This window comes from Ziziphus jujuba, chromosome 5 (assembly GCF_031755915.1).
Source record: "Ziziphus jujuba cultivar Dongzao chromosome 5, ASM3175591v1".
In the NCBI taxonomy this organism is placed as follows: Eukaryota; Viridiplantae; Streptophyta; class Magnoliopsida; order Rosales; family Rhamnaceae; genus Ziziphus; species Ziziphus jujuba.
Window position 1 is genome coordinate 11,509,720 of NC_083383.1, and position 23,659 is coordinate 11,533,378.

A 23,659-nucleotide genomic window follows, 5' to 3' on the forward strand; every position below is an offset into this window, starting at 1 on the left:
TCATAGACTTCTTAGTCAATTTTTTTTAAAAAAAGATTATATATATATATATATCTATATAATAAAAAATACAAATGGAGTTGCTTTGACTCCACTCAATAGTCACGTTCTAAATTCAATTCATCTTAGGAAAAAGGTTAAAATTATTTTATTCTATTTCAAATAAAAATATTTAAAATTTAGTAATAAAAAATAATAATAATATTAATACATTGAATATTAATTTTAATTTTTTATATATTTTTAATAAAATCTTTTTAAAATTGATAATAATATTATAAATTAATTTCATAAATTTTTAATTTTATGTATAATAAAAAATGATAAAATAATATTTAACACTATTAAATAGTATTCCTTCTCTAAGGTCATGTGCTGGTTTATAATTTAGTTAAGCCACTAGAATTAGTTCTTGTATTTTAGTTTCTGTTAGTAGGTTGGTTATGGGTTTAGTTTGTTGATGCCACGTGTATCCCTTTTATTGGAGACTTATTTTCTTTTTCTTTTTTTTTTCTTTTTTTTTTTCAATGTCCTATATAAGCTAAAGAGTTTAGCTTTATTTGTAAGCAGGATATTATTTTTCAATACAGAAATGTAGCTCTGTTTTCCTCTTTAGCCCCTTCTTTCTTTTTAGTTCTTTGGTCCATGAAATCCTAGAAACCATTAAGTTTGTTTTACCTTAGCTTTTAGGCACTAAAAATTAATTATTGTAGTTTTAAGATCATAAGCATCTAGGAAGTATTTTCCCTTTGATACTATTAAAAAAATGGTTTTAAATAAAACATGAGTACAAGAGTCCAATGTTGTCACAGTGCTAAAAATTACATAAACAAATAATAATACATTCAATCATCAGCTTACACTTCATGAACTATATATACATGCATATAATGTCTACCCTACAGCAACAAATAATTACAACGTCAGTTTTTAACAAATCGACCACAGTACGACTGTGGCTCCCACAATCCACACATGGGCTCCAACGGGATTCCTCTGGTCTCAGGTAAGAAAAATGCAATGAAAAATGTCATCACCGCATCCAAGCCGCATAGAACAGGAAAGCCCCAGATTTGAAGCGGCAAAGCATCATAAAAAATGTTTGAGATAGCACAAATGTGGTTGTGAAATTCACAGCCATACTTTGCTTCGTTGGCCTAATTTTCAGAGGAAATATTTCACTTGGAATAAGCCAGCTTAATAGTCCCCAAGACCATCCAAAACCAGCAACATATACGCACATCAGCACCAGCACTAATACATTGTAGCCCTCTCCAATCCGCCGCGGAGCTCCCATCGTACCCCCCAGCACGCAAGCCACAGCTACCTAATCAAAACAAAAATGCAAATTAATGCTTCAAAATTTTCAACTGAATGTCTAAAATTAATTTCATTCATAGTACCTGACAGAGAAACCATAGTTAGTTGGTAAAGTACGGGATAATAAAAATATCTAAGTAGTATATATTTACAAATTATCTTATTAAGTTAAAAATTTGGCCCAAAAAACACAAGCTTACAAATTCGGTGTATACGTATATAATTAATACGTTACAAATTAAAAAATATAAGACCATATTAAATATATATCAAAATTACACATGATGAAAATATAATTATTAGTAAAATAGTAATAATTTAACATATTGAAAAATAAAAATAGCAAACGATTAGAAGAATAAAATAAAAAGTCTTTTTTATATACATTTTTTTGTTGACCTAAAAGAGGGAAAAAAATTGAAAATACTTATTTTTCCAAAAATATGTGATTTTTTTACTTATATAATATAAGGATATATTTAATACATATTTTAAACTTTTCCCTTCATAAAAACGTTTATATATATATATATATATATTTATACACATTTGAAATCGATATGAAAAATATAATTTTTTTTAAAAAAATTTATTTACACATATTATTCATGAATTTGCTAACTAGGAAGAAATTTAAACAAGAATGTCAGTTGTCCATTTAAAAAATAAAAACGCTTAACTGAAAATAAGTTTTTTTATGGTGTATATTTAATGGAAAATAACTTATATATATATATATATATATGAGAAAGTTAAAATTTACAGATGCCTACATCAGCCAACATATTCCTTAAAAAAATGTCAAAATATCAAGTAATATATTACTTGATATTTATCAGGAACTTTTTATCCATATTATTAAAAAAAAACTAGACATATGTATATATATATATATATTATTTTTGGATGCTACTCAAAACTATTTCCAAAAAGTTGTTTTTTTAACTACATTACAGGGACAATAAATCAAAACAATCTTTTTTGTAAGCTTTCACATATAGTTAAGTGTTTTTTTTTTTTTTTCCCCTCTTAATATTGAAGTTGAGAGGATCTGAACTCAAGTTGTTATGAAGTGGAAGAGACATCATTGCCAATATTGGATGTAGTTGATCTACCAATCTCAATAATCCGAAAATGTTTTTGAAAAACTATTTTTACACTTTTTTATTTTTTATTTTTTTTAAAAACCAATTTCATACTTAATTTAACAGTTAATACATGTACATTTAATACCCACATTTGGCAAGTTATTTCCTATCTTTTGTGTGGAGCCTTTAATAAATGAAAACTTAAAAGGATTTTCAATAGTTCTTTTTTTTTTTTTTCAAGAATAAACAAAATAATTTTTTTTTTCATTAACAAGAAATAAAGAGAACAAAATTAAAAAAAAAAAAAAAAAAAAAAAAAAAAAAAAAAACCATCTTGAGCTTCTAAGGTTCAGGTCAAGTTGTCCAAAACTTTGTAAAGATCGAACCTGAAATGCCAATATCATAGCCAAATATGAGTCCACTTGATACTGCCACAAAGCATGTTATAACCACTGAGATGGTTATTTTGTCGTTAAAGCCGTTGACAAATCCATCGACGGTTAGACCTCCCATAGCCATTTGCTATACCTTCTTTTTGACTCTTACTGTTTTATTTTCTTGGAATCCAAACAGAATAATTGGAGTGGGAAAAGCCAGACTTTTTCTGAGTGCAAATATTCTCTCTGAATGTGCCAGACTTTTTTCTGAGTGCAAATATTCACTCTGAATGTCAAAGTCTTCTTGATGTATTTATGACAAATAATATGGAAATTGAGTCAATTAAAATTCGAATGTGCGTCCGTGCATCGCGAGTTATCAACGTATACCAATTTTTTATAACCAATAATGTTTAGGAAAAAAAGAGGCCGAAAAATGAAAACAAAAGAAAAACAATATTTTTGGAGTCAAGAAAATGTTTTTGAGTAAAAAAATGTGCAGGGAAAACAGAAGGAAAAACAATTATGCAAAAAAAAAAAAAAAAAAGGGAACTTTTTCTCTTGTTTAGTTTAGAAATTTGTCAGAGGAAAAAAGCTAGAAAAAATTTAGTGCAAAAATATTTGACTGAGAAAATCGCATGTTTGTAACGTTGAGAGAGAGTGAGAAGAGAGAGAAAGTCACAAAGAGAAAGAGAGGAGAGAGAGAGATGTTTTGTAAAATTGAGGGAGAGGAGAGAGGGGAGAGAGATTTTGTATAACATTATAAAGAGAGAACAGATAGAGTTAGTTTGTATAGACAGGGAGGTCCTCTAACTAATATTGAGAGAAAGAAAAGGAATGAGACAAGAAAAGGACACATCAAGTGTCCCATACTTTTTTTATTAGTTTTTCTTACACATTTCAAAGGAAAATTGTAATCCTGTTTTAAAGGAAATTTCCCCCATAGTTTCCATCGTAAAATTTTTTGCACCTTTTTCTTTTATAACCAAACAACAGAAAGTAAATTCCCTATGGTTTGTTTTCTATTTCCTTCCTAAAATTCATGCTCCAAACATAGCCTATATACACCTTATTACTATGTTATGGTCAATAATTTTTATTTTTTAACCACAACTATTATTGTAGCCAAAATTAATTAGAATGGCTATGAAGTATTCATTGGGTCCAAAAGTGATTTTAGCCAAAACAGTTCAATATGACTAATGATTGTTTTAAGATTATAAAACATCTGAACAAGTATTTTTCCCTTTCTACCAGAAAAAAAAAAAAAAAAAAGGGTTTGAAATAAAACATTAATACAAAGCCCCATGCTGCAACATAGCCAAAAATAAATAAATAAATTCAATCATTCAGCTTACACCTCATGAAGTATTTATATATTATCCAAATGTCTAGCCTTGCAGGAAATTATAAGTCAGTTTTTAACAAATCGACTCCAGTACCAGTGGCGATCCCACACTCCATACATGGACTCCAAAGGGATTCCTCTGGTCTCCGGTAAGAAAACTGCAACAAAAATGGTCATCACCGTAATCCAACCCGCATAGAACAGGAAAGCCCCAAATTTGAAATGGCAAAGCATCGTCAAAAATGTTTGGGATAGCACAAATGTGGTAGCGAAATTCACAGCCACACTTATACTTTGCCCTGTTGGCCTAATTTTCAGAGGAAATATTTCACTTGGAATAAGCCAGCTTAATGGTCCCCATGACCATCCAAAACCAGCAGCATATACGCACATCAGCACTAGCACTAGTATATTGTATCCCTCAGCAATCTGCCTGGTCCCTGAAACTCCCGTCGCAACCATCAGCACCAAAGCCACAGCTACCTACTCCAAACAAAAATCCAAATGCTTCAAAAAATTGAACAACTATTATTAATCAAGAATTGGATGTAAAAATAATAATAATGATAATTCTTAATTTTTACCTGACAGACAAACATTTGAATTCCACCAATTAGGAACAAAAATCTCCGACCATACCGATCAACAACATACGAAGACACAAGGATCGAACAGAGGTTGACCAAACCGAGTATGATTGCTCCTATTAAAGCAGAGTCGTTTCCAAAACCAACGGATTGAAACATGACAGGTGAATAGAATGCTATAATGTTAATCCCAGTGATCTGTTGAAAAAAAGGTATAGCTATTGACATCACAAGGTGCGGTCTGTATTGTCTCTGCAATATGGTCACGAATGGTTCCTCATTGGCTGCTTTAGAAATTTGGCTAGTTTTAATAAGATCATCCAACTCTGCTTCCACATTAGCTTTTAGTCCGCGAACTTTGATTAGAGATTGCTTGGCTTGAGCAATTTTCCCACGTTCCACCAAGCTGCTAGGCGTGTCCCAGATAACAAGTGCTCCAATTGTCATTATAGCGGCCGGAACTATTGCGAGGCCTAGGGAGAGACGCCAGCCCCAGCTATGCTTAGCCGTGCCGAAATTTAAGCAATTGGCCGATACCACACCGATTGCTATGAAGAACTGGAAGCCAGTATTGAATGCGCCGCGCCACTTGGGAGGTGCCACCTCCGAGAGGTACACAGGAGTGGCCTACACAACATATTTTTGCATTGTTAGAAGACTTACTTGTAAAGCACGGAAAGTGGTGATGGAGACTTACTTTTTTTGGTAAATTGATGGAGACTTACTTGGTTAGTAAAACCGACGCCAAGGCCCAGAAGGATCCGGCCCAAGATTAGCATAGCGATATTGACGGCACCGCCATTAATGGCAGCACCGGCGAGGAAGGTACAGCCACCGAGAAGCATAATGTTCCGGCGGCCCAGTGCGGCTGTGAGACGGCTAGCAATGAGTGATGAAATGAAGCCTGCTATGTTGAGTGAGGACGTGAACAGTGTCAAAAGCTGGCTGTCATACACGCAGTACATGTTTGTTTTAGCTTCTGCTGCTTTCTTTAATACGGATGGGAAAAATTTACTTAGAAATGGTTCCATTGTTGTCACTCCTCCTGATTTAAACACGTGTTTCATGCAAGTAATTAGGCTTATCATATACAATGTATAAAAATTTTGCTATGATGAGCGAGTTGTCCATACACTACATTATAACAAGTATTTTTACACCAAATTACATATCATTGGTGGGTTATATTTAACGCAAATTGCATGTAATATTGGTGAGAGCGATTTTGCACATGGTAGCATTACTGTTTATCTATATATAATTTCATATTTATATTCGTTATTATGTACTTGATTTTTTTCCTAATATTTTGAACGTCATTGATAACTCTCTCTCTCTCTCTATATATATATATATATATATATACAACTGTCTCTTAAAGATTGTGGAATTGGTAAATGTCATGCTATATGCTGTGTTATATATGTACAGGTTACCGTTCAATTGATTTAAAAAAAAAAGGTTACCGTTCGACTGGTGATATATAATTAAATTTGTATGTACATTAGAGAGTATTTATTTAGTGAAGGCGGCGTAGAAAAAAAAGTTAATTGCGTTTGATATTTTGATTTTGAAAATTTTGTATTTTAAGTTTTTAACTTTTTAATTCAACAATTTAAAATTTAATTTTTTTAATTTATTGTAATTTTGATATTTTTAATTTTTAATTGATAGAGGTAAATATTTACCTTGCTTGGTATTAAACCATAAATCCAATTCAAATTAGAAGATACAAATATTAAAATTATAAAATTTTAAAACTAATTTCAAAAATTTACATTTTTAGTATCTACTAATTTGAAATTTAATAAGATAGTACTAGTCATGTGACTTGCAACAAATTTTTTTTTTTTTTCCAAAACATAAAGGATACTAAAGTAATATTTTCAATATTTTGCAAGTTAATATTTTCTATTTTGAAAATTGATAAAAATTTAATACTTGTTATGTGAGACGATAGTTAAACTTTGTAGTTAAAAATCAAATAATATTCGAATTGCAACAAATTAAAAAAATCAAGAATTTAAATTGTTAGATCGAAAAGTGAAAGACTTAAATGACAAAATTCTAAAAATTAAAGATCCTAAAATACAATTAACCCTAAAAAGAAAATTAAACAAAAATATTTGGGATCACATTAAAGAAAAAAGAACATCTAAAAGCAAATAACTTCAATGTATATATGTAAATACACCATTTTTGGCCACGTTCAAAAAGTTGTTTTTAAAAACAGAAGACAATTTTTGAGTTACACATGGAACAAGGGAAAATCCCAACGGTAAAGTTCTATCTTTCTCGTAGGAAAACAAAAAGTTTCAGGTAGACTAAACTGCTTCCGACTAAGCTAGGAGTCCACTGTGTATTCATCATCATTATTATTATTATTATCTTCTGAACACAAAGTGTACTGCATATTTGATTTGCTATTCGAACATAACAATTTATTTGTGAAACAGAGAATTATGTTTTTATAACGTCTTATGGAATTCCATATTCAACCTTTATGACTCCATTATAGGACAATAAATAGAAATAGCCTTTTTGTAATTTTATTTTTTTTGGTGAATTCTTTTGTGTAAGCTTTCAAATTCACATAGTAAAGGATGAGCAAATTATGGAATTAGTAGGCATTAAATTACCATTCAAGGATATAAGTGGAAAGGACATCACTGCCAATACTTGATGTAATTATCTACGATTCTCGATAAACTGAAATGTTTTTCAAAAAGTATTTTCATACTTTTTATTTAAAAAAAAAAAAAAACTTTTCATACTTAATTTAACAGTTAATACTTGCACATTTAATTCGCAAAATGGGCAAGTTATTTCCTATTTTCTCTGGAGCCTTTTAATAAATAACTTAAAACGAAAAAGGCTTCTAAATATATAGTTCTTTTTTCAAGATTTAAAAAAATAAATAACTTTTTTTTTTTCATCACCAAAAAAGAAAAAGAAAAAAGTTAACTTGAATCAAAGAAAACAATCTAGAGCTTCTGAGGTTCAGACCAAGTTGTGAACTTTGTAAAGAAACGAACCTGAAATGCCAATATCATATCCAAATATGAGTCCACTAGATGCTGCCACGATGCATGTTATAACCACTGACATCGTTATTTTGTCGTTAAAGCCATTGGCAAATCCATCAACGGCAAAACCTTCGACAGCCATTTGCTATATCTTCTTCTTCACTCTTACTGTCGTTTATTTTCCTGGAATCCGAACAGGATTAATTGGTGTGAAAAAGCCAAGGCTTTTTTTGAGTTCAAATATTCTGTGAAAGTCTTTTTGATGTATTTATAACAAAGTAATATGGAATTGATGCAATTAAATATCGAGTGTGTGTCAGAGCGTCGTGTCATCAATATATACGAGTCTTTATAACCGATAATGTTGAGAAAAAAAAAGTGTTCCAAAAAAAAAGAAAAGAAAATATGTTTCAGGAAAAAAAACCTGTACAGCCCAAGTTTTGCTGGGGCAGAAGTGGATTTATCTAGCTCGGCTATTTTATTATTATTTTTGGTTATAAAATTTATTATGAAATCAAAAGGAAAGAACAAATATTGTATTTGACAATTTAGTATTACTAGATAAATGAGGAGTAATATTAGTATATTGGATTTAGCAAAATCAGATTACCAAAAAGACAAGAGAGATGCATCTATATTGATTTTTAGAATATGGAAAATAAAAGAATTAAGAATTTGTAGAATATAGAAGAAAATTAGGTAGACAGGAATGTTTGGTAATTTGACTGGCAAATCATAAATGGGTTTAAATAAACTTCGTTGGTGGTTAAAACTTAAAACAATTTGTGTAAGCAAAGGGGGCAATTTAAGAGGACCAAAAAGTAAAAAGGCAAGAATTTAAAATATACGAGTCAGTTGAAAAATTACCAAAATTTCATGAAAAAAGAAATAGACATTGAGTGTTGGTTGCGTTCTCAGATGGACAAATCGTGGACATTTAATAATTTAAAAATAAAAATTTTGTAAAAAATAAAAGTGGGAAATTTTATTTGGGTTTTAATTATTTTTTTAAGCTTTAGAAATATAAGTTATGAATAAATGTGTACACATAACCACTCTATACAAATAACAATAAAGAAAATTTTACCTTTGAAAAATTCTACTTATTTTCTCCTTTATCTGTTCAACATCTTACATGATAGAGGAAGACTTGCCAGCGGTGTAAGACTCTTGGTGCTCTATTAATGGTGATTTCTTGTGTTTTTTTTTTTTTTTTTGGTTTTTTGGGTATTTCACCTTTCTAAAAGTTTTCAAACTATTTTTTTATTACATGCTCTGCCACCACCACCTTCGGCTTATTCTCCTCTCTTTATTCCCTCTATTCCTGCAACCTTCAATGATAATCTTGACCAGTCTAAAATGGTTTGAAAAGCTTTTAAAACAAGGTTTTAAAAGATTTATTAATGAATAAATGAAAATCCAATATCATATATCTAAAAGACTAGTCTAGATCAAAAATGAAAATTTTCAAAAAGCAAGTTGTCTCGCAGTTAAAGTATGTATAAACGGCAAAGCTACTGGAAATACGACCATGACAAAGCACCTAATAAATAAAAAATCCTAATCCTAAAATAAATAAATAAATAAATATAAATATATATATATATATATAAAATAAAAAGAAGAAAGATAAAATGAGCTTTGAGATAAATTGAATATTTATGGAACTGTTTATAATTAATTTAGAAGTGTAAAAAATATCTCTCTTTGTTTTTTGTTTTTTTTTATAATTTTTTTTTTCTCTCTCAATTTATTTATTTATTTTTTATTGTGTGTGTGCATTTTAACCGTTTCTCTTATCGGAAAAGTCTTCCACGCCTTAGGATGCGACTGGATGTGTGTGTGTGTGTGTGTGAGAAGTCTTCCCCAAAAGTCATCCAAGCTTTGGGATGCTACAGCCCAGTCCAATTTAGTCCAACTTTACAAGCTTTGGGATGCTACAGCCCAGTACAATTTAGTCCAACTTTACAATGGACTTAGCAGATTCAAGGTCAGCCCAACCTAGATACGTCTCCAATTATCTTACCAAAATTATACGTGCAGACTGGTTTTATGTACGAGATATTTGAATATCATCTTTCTTGTCCATTTCATTTAATGGATAGATACCATAATAAACGCTCCCCTTAAATGTTACGTGGCCGAATTTTATTCGTTAGACATAAGAATGCCTCAGTAAGGGTCTACTTGGAAATGATTCAAAGGAATCACTTTCTATAGAGGAAGTGGTTTTTTCATAATCATTTGATCAATGCTTCTTTTAGAATCATTAAATAGACAATTTTTTAAAAACAAAAATCATTAAATGATTCATTTTTGTCAAAACGATTATAATAAGTGTTTTTATTCTTTCAAAAATACTTTTAAAAATTTTAATATCACTTTCAAATGGACACTAAATGTAATTTAGTGAAATTCTATCCATAAGAAAGCAAGAAAGAAAGAAAAGAAAAACAACAACAAATGTCTAGCACATCTTCAATGATTTAGCACCCACACAATGGGGTATATGAACCTGTACCTTTGAATGTTATTGTTCTATCAACAAGATAAATTACAAATCTTTACACAAATCCAAAACTTCAAACATATAGCCTTTCCTGTGCATAAAAATAAGAATCTTAAGACCCCTTAAAACTGGAGTGTATAGTACTACGTCAATTTTTTTTTTATTTTTTTATTTTTTTTGTATTGCAAGAAATGTATAACTTTTATACAATAGAAGGCAAAGCCATTATTGTCATATTGTTTTAAACAAATATAGAGTCACGGATATATAATAATGATATCTTAAAAATATATTTTTAACATAATCTTTTCATGTTAAAGATGTCACGTCAATTAATAATTTAAAACTATATTAAAGATATCATCTTAATTAATAATTTAAAACTTTAAATATAATTGGTGAGTGACAACCTTATTAATACTTGTATATCAATAAACTTCCAATATATTAAAATTCTATATATAGATATCCGTACCTCCCCATGCTAATTTTGAGTTAGTGTATGAACAACATGTTCATGGCCTCCGGGGTAGGTGGGGTTGGTGGGGGTTGGGATTGGGGTCGAACAAACCGACGCCAAAACCAGTGTCGCTCCCAAACAACATGCATAGCGTCCAAAGGGATTCCTTTGGTCTCCGGTAGTAAAAGTGCAACAAAAAGGGTCATGACAAAGACCCAACCAGCATAGAATAGATACGTGCCGTACTTGAAGTGGCAGAGCATGGTCAAAAATGTTTGGGATAGCACAAATGTGGTAGCAAAATTGACAGACACACTGATGCTTTGGCCCGGGGATCGAATTTTGAGAGGGAATATTTCACTTGGAACAAGCCAGGTCAAAGGCCCCCACGACCATCCAAAACCAGCAGCATAGATGCACATTAGAATTAGTACTAATATGGCATATCCCTTTGAGATGTCCTTGGTACCAGAAACACCTGTTGTCACTGCTAGCAAGCAAGCAACGGCGACCTGTGCCCAAAAAGAAAAAAAGACATAAGTATACATACATACACATGCATAAATATATATATGTTGAAAATGTAAGATAAAATTTCATATATAGACTGATTATGCTAAATTGTCTAAATTAGATGCATGGTTACCTGACAGACAAACATTTGAATCCCGCCCAGTAGGAACAAGAACCTACGACCAAATCGATCGACCACGAAGGTAGACACTAGGATCGAACAAAGGTTAACCGCCCCCAATATGATCGATCCTATCAAAGCAGAGTCATTTCCAAACCCAACGGATTGAAACAGGACAGGTGCATAGAATGCTATGATGTTAATGCCAGTGAGCTGTTGGAAAAAGGGTATAGCAATTGCCATCACAAGGTAAGGCCGGTATTGCCTCTGGAATATGGTCACAAAAGGCTCCTGATTGATTGCTCTAGTGATATCGGTGGTCTTAATAAGATCAGCCAACTCTGAATCCACATCGTTGTTAGATCCTCTGACTTTCTGAAGAGATCTCTTGGCTTGAGAAAGCTTACCACGTTCCACCAAGCTGCTAGGCGTGTCCATTATGAGTAGAGCTCCAATTGTCATAACAGCAGCAGGAACTATGGCAAGGCCAAGCGATAGTCGCCAGCCCCAGCTACGCTTAGCCGTGCCATAATTTATGCAATTCGATACCACCACGCCTACGCCTATGAAGAACTGAAAGCCCGTGTTGAATGCGCCACGCCACTTGGGAGGTGCCACTTCCGAGAGATAGACAGGGGTAGCCTATACATTATAATAAGATTTGGATGAAGAAATTAATGTCAAATTTGGAGAAACAGAATTTCTAAGTGTAAATTTAGTAGACTCTAAAGTAGTGACATTTCTAATTGAGCAATGTATTGATAGAGATTGAACTTACTTGGTTAGTAAAACCGACACCAAATCCGAGCAAAATTCGGCCTAATATGAGCATAGCAATGTTGACTGCACCGCCGTTAATGGCAGCTCCGACAAGGAAAGTGAAGCCACCTAAGATCATGATGTTCTTGCGGCCCAATAAGGCAGTGAGACGGCTAGCTCCAAGTGATGCTGCTAAGCCTGCTATGTAGAGCGAGGATGTGAATGCGGTCAATACCTGGCTATCATACATGCAGTATAAGTTTCTTTTGGCTTGTGCTCCCTTCTTCAATACCGATGGGAAAAATTTGCTTAGAAATGGTATCATTGTTGTCACACCCCCTGAAGAATATGTACCATTTCTTTAAGTTAATTTTCATGTAACTTGACAATTTTGGCAAACTAATACAAGTAGTTTTCTCTTCGCCAACCAAAAAAAAAAAAAAAAAAAAAAAAAAAAAAAAAAACACACACACTTGGTTCACAGATGAGATCATTTATGTCGCTAAGAATTTTATTTAGATAAACAAAATACTAAATGCTAAAAGTATGAAAATGGAAGGCAACTGTCAAATTTGAAGAAGGAAAAACAAATCTTGGAACTAATTGTATAGATGACTTTTCTTTCATTTATATATATATATATTAATTTTTTTTTTTTTGTTGAAAGTTTGGATAAATGATAATTAATGTGTTGAAATCCACAACACACCACTACATCAATGTAGCCGAAACGGTGGAGAATAGAAAATATGTCTCATTTTTAACATATAAGAGAAAGTTAATGCGTTTTTGTGTTTGTTTTATTTATTTACGAGGAAGCTTAAAATAAGTAGTTTGTTAGAAAAATAAAATTATGCTGATCTTCTTTGTCAAAATAAAATTATGCTGATCTTCTTTGTCTTCTGTCAGTGTGACATGCATTTCAATTACCCAGAAAAAAAAAAAAAAAAAAAAAAAAAGAGCATTAAATGCATTTCCTTTGAACTAATTAATTAATATTGAAAGAAATGAAAACGAACCTGAAATTCCAATGTCATAGCCAAAGATGAGCCCGCTGGAAGCAGCAACGACGCACGTTAGGACTACGGCCACCGTTATTTTGCTGTTAAGAGCGCTAACCGGCCCATCAACTGCAAAAGCTCCCCCGGCCATCTAGCTGGCTTTCCTTTTTTCTTTTTGACTTGCACTTTCCCTCTTTCTTTTTTCTTGAAATCCACAGAGTTATATACTTTTGAGTTCTGAGTGCCTGCCAATATCATCAAATTATTAAAACCAAATAAATAAATAATATTATTAGAACAAAAGAGCATGTTTTTGCATTGTAAAATTATTTCAATAAAGGAAATTGTTGAAATAAAAATGCAGAGAATCTTCAGCTTACAACTTGGTGGTGAAGCAGTTTCTCCTTAGTCTTAGAAGCTACCCGTTGCTGCCTCTTGTTGCTGGGGGGGCGGTGAGCTTTTGATTCATAAACTCTGATCATTTAAAAAGGGGATTATGGTGGGCTAGTAAAACATGGAACAAACAACCACTGAAATACTCTTTTTACTATTAGAGGTGAGAATTCCTGCTTATCGATAATTAGTTATAACTACCATAACAATTACATTTCGTTTACTTCCAGAAATGGGACGGAGTTGTTCCTGATACACGTTAAACTAACAGTCTCCGACATAAAGTGACAAAAAAACGACCATAATTTTAAAAGTGTTTAGTTTATTATTTAAATATTTATTAATTTGTTTTTTTAATTTATAATTTTTTAGAAATTATGAAACAAATAAATCCATTTCGCAAGATAGTATATATATGTATATATATAAACCATGTTATTATTTGAAATCCAAATTAAATTTGTAATTCCAAATTTGTATATGTTTTCAACTGGTTTAATGAATTATGTGAAGAGTTACATAATGATTTAATGAAACAAATTCAGGTTCTTCACGAGGGGAAAAAAAAAAAAAAAAAAAAAAAGAATTTGGGTTTTACCTACTGTGTCACTTTAAGATTAATTAAATATTACACATAGAAACGGACCTATACTTATTCCCAAGGGGCATGGTATGGTACTAAGATCTGCCCATGGATTGGTCTAGTGGCATTCTTGTAATTATATAGTGGTATTTTGGTAATTATAGAGTATTGTAAGATGCCGGTGAGATAATCGATTTTTGGCCATGGAGCAGCCTAATGGAAGTTAAGACAATGTTGTACGGAAAAGGGCGACTTTGAATATGATGGATTGTTTCAAAAAACGCATTATAACTCATCATGCACATCTTAATGTTTCCTTTTGACTAAGGCGAAATGATTAAATAAGTTCTTTAAAGGAAGGCATGATTCCATGCTTTCGTGTTGGGGCAAAATAAGCTACTCATGGGCAATGGACAAGCCTACAGAGCGAGTATATGATTACTACGAAGGTGATCTTGTCTCTCCGAAAGATACTGTTAGAGTTTGTGATCCGAATTCTTGTTGACCCGACCCGAAAAGCTCGCGGTGCGACCCATTTGGTGAAACTAAATTTTGAAGAAAAAAATTGGGGCTCTGTGGTGGAAGCGGAGGTCTCGGGCCGATAGGCCCGAGACCGTAGCCCACCACTGAGCCCGATGGGGGTGCGGAGGCAGTGCCCCCGCGGTATGGACCTGTTCAATTTTAGGGTTTCTTCTGTACTATATATATTTAGTTTTCGGCTGTAATTAGGGTTAGAAGGTATCGCGCAGTCAGGCTCACCTTTTGTACCAATCTTTCGATATTGGATTTGTTCTCCCTGCCCGTGGTTTTTCCCATCAAGGGTTTCCACGTTAATTTGTGTTTGTTCTTCGCTTTCTTTGTTTCCGTTGCTAATTGTTTTTCTCCCAATTCCGTAACAAGTGGTATCAGAGCCGCATCGATCTATTTGGGAATTTTTTTTATTTTTTTTTCGATCATGGCAACAAAGTTCGACATGGAGAAATTTGAGCGCAACATGAGTTTCTCCATGTGGCAAGTCAAGATGAAGGCGATTTTGACACAGAACGGTTTACACAAGGCGTTGGTTGGCAAGGAGCAGATGCCGTCTTCGTGGGATGCCGAAAAGAAAGCCGAGGTTGATGAGCGTGCCCTATCCACCATTCAGCTATGCTTGTCCAATGAAGTTTTGAGGGAGGTCCTTGATCAGAAGACAACAAAGGACTTATGGGACAAGTTGGAATCTTTGTACATCACAAAGAATCTCACAACGAAACTGATTGCGAAGCACCGTCTATACACCCTTTCTATGGTTGAAGGTACATCTATTAAAACACACATAGATGATTTTTCTACTATTTTGTTGGATCTGGCAAACATGGACATTAAATATGATGATGAAGATCAGGCCCTAATGCTACTGCGTTCCTTACCTCCATCGTATAAAAATTTTAGGGAAACTTTGATTTACAGTAATAAAACCCTAAAATTGGAGGATGTGAAAGCTTCTTTATATTCTAAGGAGTTGTTTGATAAGGAGTTGACCAGCAGTTCGGATAACAATAATTTTGGGAGTTCCGGAGGAGAGGGTTTGATTGTTAGAGGTAGAACATCATCTAGAGATCAAAATAACAATGGTGGTAGTCGGCCAAGATCGAAGTCAAGGTTCAGAAACCTTATTTGTCACTACTGTAAGAAAAAGGGGCACATCAAAACTGAATGTCGTAAGCTTCAGAATAAAAATAATGAAAAGAGTAAGGAACATGCCGAAGCCAGTGTCGCACATGAGGAAATTGAAGATGGAGATGTTTATTCAGTGACTGAGGATAGTTCGGGCAAGCAGGGATGGATTTTGGATTCAGCCTGTTCGTTTCACATCTGTCTCCATAGGGATTGGTTCTCTTCTTATGTTCCGGTGGATAAAGGTGTTGTGCTGATAGGAGATGATCATCCTTGCTGTGTCATCGGCATTGGAACTGTAAGGGTGAAGATGCATGATGGAATTATTAGAACACTATCTGAGGTACGTCACGTTCCAGATATGTCTAAAAATTTAATTTCTTTATCTGCTTTGGACAAGTCTGGTTGTTCTTTTGCTGGTGGAGGTGGAGTTTTGAGGGTTCTGAAGGGTGCTTTGGTGGTGATGAAAGCTAGCCTGGTTGGTACATTATACAGGCTACAGGGTTCTGTGGTAATGGGGTCGGCTGCTGTTTCAGTGTCCATGTCAGATTCGGATGTTACTCGTTTGTGGCATATGAGATTGGGCCATATGAGTGAGAAAGGTTTGGCGATGTTGAGCAAACGGAGTTTGCTTGGTGATCGGAGTATCTCGAAGTTGGAGTTTTGTGAACATTGTGTGTTTGGGAAGCAGAAGAGAGTTAGCTTCAGTACTGGAATTCACAAAACCAAAGGTACTCTAGACTATATTCATTCAGATCTTTGGGGACCCGCACGTACTGCTTCTAAGGGTGGTGGCAGATATATGTTGACCTTCATTGATGATTTCTCCAGGAAGGCCTGGGTATATTTTTTGAAGCACAAGAATGACGTATTTGCTATCTTCAAGCAATGGAAAGCTTTGGTAGAGAAGCAGACGGAAAGAAGGGTGAAGCGCCTTCGTACAGATAATGGATTGGAGTTCTGTGATGGTGTTTTCAATGAGTTTTGTAGAAACGAAGGGATCGTTAGACATCTCACAGTTAGAGGAACTCCGCAGCAAAATGGTGTGGCTGAGCGAATGAACAGAACTCTTATGGAGAAAGTCCGATGCATGCTGTCGAATTCTGGGTTAGCACAGGACTTTTGGGCAGAAGCAGCTGCTACAGCTTGCTACTTGGTGAATCGTTCTCCATCGGCAGCAGTCGATTGCAAGACTCCTGAAGAGGTATGGTCTGGAAAACCTGCTAATTATTTAGATTTGAAGGTGTTTGGATGCCCTGCCTATGTTCATGTTAATGATGGTAAGCTTGAGCCTAGATCGAAGAAGGGCATATTTCTTGGTTACCCGCAGGGTGTAAAAGGATACAGAGTTTGGCTTCCTGATCCAAAGTCATCTAAGGTTGTGATTAGCAGGGATGTTGTGTTTGATGAGATGGCAATGCTGCATCCGAAAAAGGAGCTCGTTGTTTCAGACAGTATGCCAAAGCAGGTGGAGTTTAGGGTGGAGGAAGTAAGTACTTCACAGAATGGTTCAGTTTCAGGCCCATTTGCGACACCCACTCATGTGGAAGAAGAGAGAATTGAGGAGGTGCAGGAGCATTCGATTGCCAAGGATAGACCTCGCAGGGAGATCAAGAAGCCCTCTAGTTTAGCAGACTATGTCACTTTTGCTTGTGTTGCAGCACAGGAGATCGAGAGTCCCAGTGATCCTTGCAACTATCATGAAGCCATTTCATGTGAGGATTCTGCAAAGTGGTTAATTGCTATGCAGGAAGAGGTGGAGTCGCTTCATAAGAACCACACTTGGGAGTTAGCATTACCTCCAGAGGGTAAGAAGATTGTGGGATGCAAGTGGGTCTACAAAAAGAAAGAAGGCATCCCTGGTGTTGAAGATGCGAGGTACAAAGCACGTTTAGTAGCGAAGGGGTATTCACAGGTACAGGGAGTTGATTTTAATGATATATTTTCCCCTGTCGTTAAACATACTTCTATTCGTGCTTTGTTAGCGCTAGTTGCTATGCATGATTTAGAGTTGGAGCAACTAGATGTGAAGACCGCTTTCTTGCATGGTGAGCTTGAGGAGACAATTTATATGCAGCAACCCGAAGGTTTCGAGGTTGAAGGAAAAGAGGATCATGTGTGTTTGTTGAAAAGGTCCTTGTATGGTTTGAAGCAATCCCCTCGTCAGTGGTACAAGCGGTTTGATGGGTTTATGTTTAGCCATGGCTATTCTAGAAGCCAATATGATAGCTGTGTGTATTTTAGGAAGTTGGAAGATGGCTCATTTATTTATTTGTTGCTTTATGTTGATGATATGCTGATAGTGGCCAAGAAGAAATCCGATATCAACAGATTGAAAGCAGAATTGAGTGGTGAATTTGAGATGAAAGATTTGGGAGCGGCAAAGAAGATTCTTGGTATGGAGATTGAGAGAGATAGATCTGCAGGTAAACTTTTCTTGACTCAAAGATCTTTTGTTGAGAAAGTTCTGGAGCGTTTTGGAATGAAGAACGCTAAACCTGTAAGTACTCCATTAGCTACTCATTTTAGATTGTCTGCTGATATGTCACCACAGTCGGATAGAGATATTGAGTATATGTCACATGTTCCTTATTCTAGTGCTGTTGGTAGTTTGATGTATGCTATGGTGTGTACCCGTCCTGACATTGCACATGCTGTTAGTGTTGTGAGCCGGTATATGGCTAATCCTGGCAAACAACACTGGCAAGCTGTCAAATGGATTCTAAGGTACTTGAGAGGCACTACTAACACTTGTTTAGAGTTTGGTGGAAGTAAGGAGGGTGTACGTGGATATGTTGATGCAGATTTTGCTGGGGACCTTGATAGAAGGAGGTCCACTACTGGTTATGTATTTACTCTTGGAGATACTTCTATCAGTTGGAAGTCTGTTTTGCAAGCAACAGTTGCACTATCAACTACAGAAGCTGAATATATGGCTATAGCTGAAGCGGTGAAAGAAGCTATTTGGTTAAGGGCGTTGATAGGTGAGTTGAGCTCTGAGCAGGAGAGTACGGTCATCAATTGTGATAGTCAGAGTGCTATCTATCTCACTAAGGATCAGATGTTTCACGAGAGGACAAAACATATAGATGTTCGGTATCATTTTGTACGTGATGTTATTGCTCGTGGAGATATTGTTGTCAGCAAGGTGAGTACTCATGATAATCCTGCTGACATGATGACCAAGGCACTTCCAGTAGCCAAGTTTGAGCATTGCTTGGACTTGGTTGGTGTTTGTTGTTGAGCTTTGCCTTTTAGGGACTTTTGTGGAAGAGGATGGCAACTTTTATCGAAGATTGGAGTTTTGTATGTTTTTCATTCCTTATATGGAATTCGTGTCAAGGTGGAGATTGTTAGAGTTTGTGACCCGAATTCTTGTTGACCCGACCCGAAAAGCTCGCGGTGCGACCCATTTGGTGAAACTAAATTTTGGAGAAAAAAATTGGGGCTCTGTGATGGAAGCGGAGGTCTCGGACCGATAGGCCCGAGACCGTAGCCCACCACTGAGCCCGATGGGGGTGCGGAGGCAGTGCCCCCGCGGTATGGACCTGTTCAATTTTAGGGTTTCTTCTGTACTATATATATTTAGTTTTCGGCTGTAATTAGGGTTAGAAGGTATCGCGCAGTCAGGCTCACCTTTTGTACCAATCTTTCGATATTGGATTTGTTCTCCCTGCCCGTGGTTTTTCCCATCAAGGGTTTCCACGTTAATTTGTGTTTGTTCTTCGCTTTCTTTGTTTCCGTTGCTAATTGTTTTTCTCCCAATTCCGTAACAGATACACATCCATTATGCCATCGGATGTAGGTGATGGGCTGAACATATCTTGTATTGCATATGGGTTGCGACATATACCATAGACTATGCTTGACAAATTCAGAAGCAAGTAAGCACCAACAGAGTGAAGGATACCGTGCCAACGTGGGACATTTGTATGTGTGCTTCGGATCTAGTGTTACTCCCTTGAATAGTATGTTTACACATTGCTTTTATGCTTGTCTTAAAGTCATGAGCTATTTGGAACGTGCATATAAACTAGACCTAACTGGAAAGAGGGATGTTGGATTGATCTTAGCATAAAGTTGTGCTTTAGGCCACCAACAAATGAAAAAGTTCACATAGAATGCATATGTTAATAAAGCTGAGCGAAGATCCTGAAAGTAAGATAAGGATAAGAAGTCTTAGAAAGCGAATGCTTCACGAGGCAAGACATGCCATCGGGTATATGCTTGTTCAGCGTTGTGAGCTTTGATGGCTGTGAGGATATATTGATTGGGGAGTGTGTTGGCAAAATACCATGAATGCTGAGAAGCAATGAGAAAGTCTATGGGACTCGAATAGGTGAAAGGCATGTTGACTTTGATTTGAAAGTCTAGACATATGGCGCCTCCTGCCCTTCCATTTTCTTTTCATACTCGTTTAAGAGTTCCTTGTAAACTATATAATATTTTTTCAATTGAATTTAGAGGCAACGTGTCTTGAACTCCAGGCTCCTACTTCGTGTATAAGTATAAAGGGCTTACGATTAATAACTCACGTAACACCTATAATGTGGCCCTTCCAATGGTGACAGACCAAATAAGTTTATAATCAATTGCTGTTTTAAAAGCTTCTAGTTCATATATCCTTGTCTTTATTTAAAATGGAAGGAATTCAGTTTATAGTTTATGTCTTAAATATATAATAAACTCAATTAATAATGTTATGTTCTTTTTTTTATTTTTATTTTTAAATAACAAAGTAATAAACCAAGGTAAATATATTTCATCCTAAAATTTTAGTATCAGTTTTAGTTTAATATATATAAATAAATGTAGTATTTACCAAAAAAAAAAATGTAGTGGTTTTAGTTAATTTTTCTTTAATTTGGCTTAATGTGCTTCTTTTTCTTTTTTTTTTTTTTTTTTGGGTTATGTGGTTTTACATACCTTTATTAGGTCTTGCTAGTTAAAAATGTTCATCTAATAATTAGTCTAAAAATTAAATTTACTTATAAACAATTTTTCTTCAATAATTACATAAAAAATTTGTTAAAATATTAATAATAATTAAAAGAGCAAACTTGTCTAGAATTTTTTTACCAATTTTCTTTATATCATTTCTTTACAAGTTGTATCATTTTTTTTTCTTGATAATTTTTTTTTTTTGATGAATTTTTTTTCTTGATAATTATATTGTTTTTCAGAGCGGTTTGTTCTTTTTAATATAATAAAGTATTATTTTAATATAATAAAGTGTTATTCATTTTATATCTTGAATTATTATTATTATTATATTATAAATGAGCAATACATACATGTATATTTTTTTCCATTTACGTTATGGCCCCAAAGTTGAGTGTCCTGGCACACTCTTTTTATACACAAAAAGAACTCTTTTTATACACATAAAAAGCCAAGGAAGGAGTCTTATAATCTGACAAAAAGAAACTTCAAACTCCATTTCACCCAAAAAAAAAAAAAATTAAAAGAGAAGAAAAATCAAAGTCCATACTTCACATGGTAATTATATGATCGGTATATTAATTATGATTAGTATTATTCTTAAAATCTTTAAACTTAAAAATTTGCGATAATATTTTAATATTGCTCCCACGTGTGGGATAGCGAAGTGATGGAGCTGGTGTACAAGTGTACATGTCAGGAGGGCTGGCCGTACGTGGCAGTGAATGGCGAACACATTCATTATTGGGTCTAACAGGTTAATCTCATGTTAATATACTTTGCCAATTAACTTTTAAAATCTTATTGGATTTTTACTAATATAAACTTGTTAGGTTTTATTTGGCGAACTAAAATGGTATGGATTTATATCATGTTACCAAGTTATATGAAATTTTAACATTTTTTTCCTTTCATTTTGGGCAAACTCCTTGATTATCAACTAATAAAGGAAGGTGATATTAGAAAACCACCTTTTTTTTCTTTTTTTCTTTACAAGTATGAAAGTTCTGCATATAACTAAAAGGATTACTATGTATAACACAAAAAGTTCTGCATATAATTAGAAGGATTACCATATATAACATAAAATTTCTCCAGGTGTTCCATCTAATCAAGTCTCTTTATCTTAGAAGTACAAAGAATGACAATCCTCATGCGATTTAAAATTTTAAAAATTTATTGATAATTGGAATATATTTGTAAATCAAATCGATTTATCCAAATTATATTTAAAATAGACCTCATAATATATGCATGAGTACTTTTTGTTTGGCCACAAATAAATGGGGCACACTTAAAATCTTCCAAGTGGCTTACTCTATCTTTTTGTGTATAGAAATCACTAAATTCCAATTATTGCAATCAATTTTCTCAAAAGTAGAATTCTTTACTACTATTAGTGTCAAGTTTATCCTAATTAGATCCTGTTTAGCATAACTTTTACTTTTATTTTTGTTTCCCCCTTTCTTTTTCTAAAAGTACTTTTTGAAAATATCCATTTTTATTGATTTTGATTAGAAAAATTTCTAAAAGTTAAAAGTACTTTTTAAAAATATTTTAAAAACTTAAAAATTACTTTTTACTTATTAAAAGCTTTGGCAAATAAGGTCTTAGGCACAAAGATTTGAACATAATATGTACAAAATACGAATAATAACGAGTACATATAAGATTTGACCCAAAAAAAAAAATATGCACATATAAGACCGGTCACATAAAAATACTCGAAACCTTTAAAGTCGACATAGGTTTGCACATAAGAAATGTACAAAATATGAATAACAAGAAATCGGTTATAGGAAAACGCTCTAAAAATTTAATTTTTTTTAAGTAGATAAAGGGTTCAGGATTTGAAATCTCCCAATCCAATGCGATATTATACATAGTAGGAACATACATGGTACTGGGAAGATCTTGGACGTTAATTATGATTCTGATAAAAGCCAAGGCGAGGTCGTCTATCAAATGGAGGGTGACAGCCCATCGTGACCATTCAATCATTATACTTTTCATATAATTGAGCAAGCTTTTCGTATAAAAAGTCTCCCTATCCGCTATCAAAAACCGGATGACATTGTCCATTTTAGCAATATATATATATATATATGTATGTACAATTTCGAGAGATTTATAATAGGGATTTATAATGAGGTATTTTACAGCTATAAATCAGCAATGCACTAATGTTGGAGAAACTAACAACATAAAATAGTCGTGATGCAGATAGTCTTGCCAGGTTAGTCAAATCAACTACAAGGCTGAGAAGGATCCGACCCAAGATTACCATAGCTAATAGCTAATCTTGTTTAAAACGTTTTGCCTCCCCTACCCTGTTAATTTTCTTTTACTTCCTAATTTTTTTTTTTAATTTTTGAGTATATATTTAAAGAACTAACCATAAAATATAAAATCTAACAAACAAAATTAAAATAATATATTTATAAACAATAATATTTACCGCATTAACTTTTATATTATTGATTTTTGTAGATGTTATATATTTCTTAATAATCATTACTTACATAAAAAAAAAATATATGGATATAAAATAATAAAAATAATATAGTACACCTTCAAGTCAAAATCACTTTTACAATTATATTGCCATATATCACAGAATTTTTTTTATTTGACAACTCAAGTGTTATTAGTCTTTTAATAAAAACATTCTTTAAAATAAATATATTACCAAAAGTTTTAAAAAGAAAAGCTTTATTTTCATGGATGCTTACTACTTTACAATTGACTTTATAGATGCAAGGTAAGCCCAACCTACATAACTCTCCAATTATCCTGCCAACAATATGTTGTAGTAGCCCAATTTTATTTCTTTTACATGTTAGAAATGGGACTGCCTTTTTGAGTAGACTCTGGGGTATTTCCATGACAACATTAGTAAATCACTCGTGTGTCATTAAAAAAATAATAATAATGGTCTAGTACATCGTGGATGGTTTAGTAAGCTACACAATGGGTA

The 23,659-nt window shown here is 33.6% G+C and overlaps 2 protein-coding genes across 2 annotated transcripts; both read right to left on the reverse strand.

Annotated features, from left to right (window-relative positions):
* Positions 1-4,199: 4,199 nt before the first annotated feature.
* Positions 4,200-7,888, reverse strand: LOC107420836 (sugar transport protein 5). Its single transcript, XM_016029897.2, has 4 exons — positions 7,756-7,888; positions 5,446-5,765; positions 4,718-5,347; positions 4,200-4,616 (listed from the first exon to the last, which is right to left on the reverse strand). Exons 1-4 carry the CDS (start codon positions 7,886-7,888, stop codon positions 4,200-4,202), a joined length of 1,500 nt encoding a protein of 499 aa, XP_015885383.2.
* Positions 7,889-10,681: 2,793 nt separating this feature from the next.
* LOC125418121 (sugar transport protein 5) lies at positions 10,682-13,343 on the reverse strand. Its single transcript, XM_025075213.3, has 4 exons — positions 13,128-13,343; positions 12,128-12,447; positions 11,362-11,991; positions 10,682-11,227 (listed from the first exon to the last, which is right to left on the reverse strand). The coding sequence occupies exons 1-4, from the start codon at positions 13,258-13,260 to the stop codon at positions 10,751-10,753; spliced, it is 1,560 nt and encodes a 519-aa protein (XP_024930981.2). The 5' UTR covers positions 13,261-13,343; the 3' UTR covers positions 10,682-10,750.
* Positions 13,344-23,659: the final 10,316 nt, after the last annotated feature.